General features: G+C 52.6%; 1 protein-coding gene across 3 annotated transcripts in view; it reads left to right on the top strand.

The window, feature by feature from the left end:
- Haus8 (HAUS augmin like complex subunit 8) overlaps positions 1–4,681 on the top strand; it is a 21,444-nt gene that overhangs the window by 14,588 nt on the left and 2,175 nt on the right. For 2 of the 3 annotated variants that reach the window (XM_021170538.2, XM_029480296.1), the window contains 7 exons: positions 90–159; positions 961–1,056; positions 1,395–1,507; positions 1,808–1,873; positions 1,955–2,113; positions 2,867–3,008; positions 4,273–4,456. In XM_021170538.2, coding sequence (XP_021026197.1) covers positions 90–159; positions 961–1,056; positions 1,395–1,507; positions 1,808–1,873; positions 1,955–2,113; positions 2,867–3,008; positions 4,273–4,456 — 830 coding nt within the window. The remainder of the gene's footprint in view (positions 1–89; positions 160–960; positions 1,057–1,394; positions 1,508–1,807; positions 1,874–1,954; positions 2,114–2,866; positions 3,009–4,272; positions 4,457–4,681) is intronic. The other variant, XM_029480295.1, reaches the window with a different exon arrangement.

Raw genomic sequence — 4,681 nt, 5'->3', positions numbered from 1 at the left:
TTCCTCCCCAACTGCTTCTTGGTCATGATGTTTGTGCGGAATAGAAATCCCGACTAAGACAACCTCCTAATTCTCTGTTCCCATAACAGGTGTCTGTAGCGGTCAAAGAAGAGAAGCCACCTGAGGGAAGGAAAGCCAGCACAGTGCCTAGGAGCAGAGGTGGGGCCTGGCTGTGGGAGAGGGGCAAGTGGCTGGGTATAGGGACTCTAGGATCAGGAAGGAGGCTGCCAGGCATTCCCCAGAGCAATGATGACAACCACACATAGTCATGCTCATAGGCCAGTCTGATCCAGACAGTCCCTCATTTCCCAGGGGATTAGAGAGTGTGTCAGGTTAGCAGTTGAACTGGCCATCATGGAGTCTCTTGTCAGAAAGGACAGGGTTTGAGTGTTTAAGGGAGCATGGGGCAGAGTGTCAGAGGACACAGCCATATGTCCACAGAACACCTTGCAGATCCAGAGAGCAGGGAGGGAGTGGCCAGGAGCTCTTGTTTGCTGATGCCTTAGGGGTTCTGCAGAAATTACAGCCCAGTGGCACTTGGGAAGTGGAGGCAAGATCAGTTCAGGGTCATTGACCACATGGGGAGGTTGAGCCCAGCCATGTGCAGCGGCACCAAAAACAACTACCAGCAATGACAAAATGAAATATAAAAAATTGATTGCTCAGCTTTGATACTGCTGACCTGGCCAGGTGAGTCCTGCTCACCAAAGTCTCCAACAACAGCTGTGGCTCCACCCACCAGAAGTCACAAGGAAGTGGCCCAGCTCCAAAACCAAATGTGTGAAAACATTGCAATGGCTTAGGTACTGTTTCTACTCAGCTGCAGAGCTCTCGGAATCTGTGAGAGTCCAGCACACACACACCTGAAAGAAACAGTCCTGGGGGCCTCAAGCAGTACTAAGGGGTGTGGGCCTCTGCCTCACTGCCCAGTGGCACTGACCTTGGCATTTTTTTGGGCAGAAGAGAGCCAAGTGATGGGGACAGGCAACCTGCAGTCTACCATGCTAGAAGGGCATGGCATGAATCCACCAGACCTAGACCTCTCCGCCATCGATGGTAAGTGATTTCTTTATTTTAGGGCTAAGCTTTCAAGGATAGTCCCCAGCCTTGGCTAGCCCTGTTTGATTCACTCTGTGACAGCAGCATTAACCTTTCATGTACACCAAGCCTGGGATTGTGAGTCCCAGTGTGTTCCCAGCTTGCCATGCAGATCTGACGACCTGCCAAGTGGGGTGGTGGCAGCAGGTGTAGGTCCCAGGTGGTGTGGCAGCCACAGGTGCAGGTCCTATGCAGTGCTGGGGCAGGAAGATTGAGTCTTAGGCCAGCCTGGGCTACCTCTTCAAACACCAAGTGGAAAACACACTTTTTTAAAAACGAAATGGTCTTTATTTCAGACAAAATCTTGTCCAGGAAGGCTTCCTGGCCAGACAGGGAAATGACAGACAAAGCTAAATCCACATCTTTTATCAGCTGTGATAAAAAAAGAACCCTTCGGAAGAAGAGACGGGTGAGCATGAGAACAGAGAGAAGGTCTGACTCCCTGCACCCAGGGCTCCAGGGGCAGAAGCAACTGGCCCTGGTGGGTGGAGACCAGGGTTATGGTGCCTGTGGGTCCTTCCTTGCTCAGGTCAGTGTGCCCACATAGTGAGCAGGGACAGCCATAATTGTATCTCAGGCAAGATGAGAGTGTGGCTCCATCTTAGCCTAGCAGACATGTTCTATTTGAACCTATAAAGCACACAGAAGTGGGGGTTCTGCCATGGGTAGAGCCAGGCCCACTGGAAACTGAAGCTCTGGACCCCTGCAGGATCTGCAGGAGACCATGGACATGATGGAGTCACAGACACTGCTGATGACCCTGCTGTCTGTGAAGGTGAGCAGAGTTCAGCCTCACAAGCACCCGTGCATTTTCTGTCTTGTCCCCACCCTACCTGAGTCTGTCTTGTGCCCGTAGATGGAGAACAACCTGGCTCTGCTGGAGGAGAGGGCAGAGAAAGACTTGGCAGCCATGTGCCATGAGAAAGAGAAGCTGCAGAGGCAGGCACTGGAGCTGCGGCGCCAGCTGCTTCTCCGGCAGAAACATCAGGAGCTGGCTGCCACCCTTGATGCCCAGGTAGATCTGATCATGCTCCTGGAGTGCCCGAGGGACACGAGGGAGTGAGAATCAGGGTTCACCATTTGCACTCTGACCGCTCTGCTCAGGCTCCTGGTGTCAGCATGTGCTGTATTAGGAAGTTTGAGGGGAAAGGGTTTATATCTGGCTTACACTTCCATATCATTGTTTATCACTGAAGGTGGTCAGGACAGGAACTCACACAGGGTAGGAACCTGGAGGCAGGAGCTGATGCAGAGGCCATGGAAGGTACTGCTTCCTGCATTGTGCTCCATGGCTTGCTCGGCCTGCTTTACTATAGAACTCAGGACCACCAGTTCAGGGATGGCATCACCCACAGTGGGCTGGGCCCTGCCCCATCAATAATTAAGAAAATGCTTTACAGCTGGATCTTGTGGAGGTATTTCCTCAACTGAGGCTCCTTCCTTTCTGATGTCAACTTGACACACAAAACCAGCTAATACATATGTGTATGGACACCTATCACACACTGTGCAGAGTAATCTTTGGCACCTGCCAGCTCTGGTGGCAGGAAAACCATCTGCCATCCCACCCTGGTGCTTAATGAAGTGACTGTGTCCCATCCAGGGCAGGGCAGATTGGATCCTGTTGCCTGGACAGGCTGGTCCAATAAGACTGGAGATATGCAGTATCAGAGCAGGGCTTAGCATATGCAAGGCCTGTTCTGTCCACAGTTGTCCTTTCTGTGTGGGTGAGCACAGCATGTCTTACAGTGTCCACTCCTACCTGCAGATTGAGGTGCTGAGTCCTCTTCAGCCTGTGTTAGAGCGCTTCAAAGAGGAATACAAGACACTGGGCAGAGCCCTGGACACCACGCGACACGAGCTGCCCATGCAGGCAGTCCACATGGAAGGAAGTGGGCAGGAGCTCCTAGGTAGGCATCTCCGTAGCAGGAAGGAGCTCCAAAGCCCGCATGTGACATTCTAGGTGCCTCAGCTCTGGCATGGTATCAGAACCCATGTCTTCACCAGTGTGGGTAGGACATGGGCAGCTGAGTAAGAGATACTGTCCCCAGGGTGCTGAACTCACAGTGGGATGGCACTAAGGGAAGGGGTCCCTGAACTGGTCCTGGGCCCTAAGAGTGGGGTAGGGGTGTTTGTGAGGAGGTCACTGGTAGACCAGTGCTGTATGCACTTTGGTGATTCTCTGGAGCAGCACACCCCAGGGGGATGGCTTAGCTGCATAGGCTTTGCTTACTGCTCTTACCCTCATGTCTAGTGGTTGCTTTCAGGACCCTTAAGGACAACTGAGGTTACGGACGCTCAAGTTTCTCCTAGAAGTAGCAGAGTGGGACTGGGCACAGTTGTATGTCTGTAACTCCAGCTCTTGGAGACTGAGGCAGGAGGGGATCATTAGAGCTCAGTAGTTAGAATCCAACCTGGGCTACACAACAAACCATAAAAGGAATAGTGGCCTACAGCTATCATTTCAACACTTGGGAGCCTGTGAGATCCAGGTTATCCTGAGCTACAAGTGAGAACCTGGCTCTAAAAAAGGACACAGTGTTGACCTCTGGAAACTAAACTCCCCATAGCTGGCTTGCTGTACCCATCACTGACCTCTGCACTGACTGCTAAGGTGAATACAGAATGGCAGGCTGTATGTACTGCAGACCCATGCAGGGAATGGGGATTTTAATCCTCTGGCCTGTGTTTGGTTGCATGTGTAGTGCAGGCCTGGGCCCGGGACACTTGTGGCTGTCAGAGCAACAACACCTCCCACAGCTGTTGAAGGTGCCAGAAGCTTGGTACTTTGTAATGGGAGGCCAGGAAGGACAGGGTCCAATGGAAGAACAGAGGATGAGAGAGCAGAACAGCTGGCAGCCTGGAGCTTCAGCTCTTTTGGCCCACAGGGAGCTCTCCTGGGCAGCTGTCTATGCGGGTGTTTCCTGTGCATCTCAGCCCTGGGCATTCACCTTCCAGCCTGTGCCCTTGGCACATTCATTTGCCAGGGACAAGACAAGTAAGATCTCTGCTGAAGTGCCTCTCTCCCTTTCCCCTTTATCTCTGGAATGTGAGAAAAGAGCCAACTCTACCACCAACACCAGCCTTAACTCCAACTCCAAACCCAACTCAACCCAAACAAACGTTGCTTTGGAGAGCAGAGACCTGTTGCAATGACCTGTGTCTCCTCCACAGATGATCTGGAGCCAGCCCTGAGGATCACCCTGCAGCTCCTGGGTGATCTGAGCATCTGCTCCCCATATGCCACTGCACAGGTGCAGGGTGCCAGCGCACAGGAGCCTGGAGCCAGCACACAGCTGAATTGTCTGCTGAAGGAACTGAAGGGCTTGGTCACTGAGAAAGACCTGGAGCTCCGCAGGTGTGGGGCTGGCCTCCCTCTCTAACCTCCTCCCTACTCCCTTTATTGTGCCCCTCCATCCTCTCCTTTCTTTTCTGTTGGGGCACTGGGAATAGAACCCAACCCAGTTGGTATCTCAGTTGAAGTCTGGTTCTGTCTGGCTTTGAACTTATAGCAATCTCCTGCTTCAGCTTTCAGACATCTGTAACACCAGGCATATGCCATCACACCCAGCTATTGTGGGCT

This window comes from Mus caroli, chromosome 8 (assembly GCF_900094665.2).
Source record: "Mus caroli chromosome 8, CAROLI_EIJ_v1.1, whole genome shotgun sequence".
NCBI classification, from domain to species: Eukaryota; Metazoa; Chordata; class Mammalia; order Rodentia; family Muridae; genus Mus; species Mus caroli.
The sequence above is the reverse complement of the archived record's forward strand: the minus strand, read 5'-3'. Positions and strand labels throughout refer to the sequence as shown.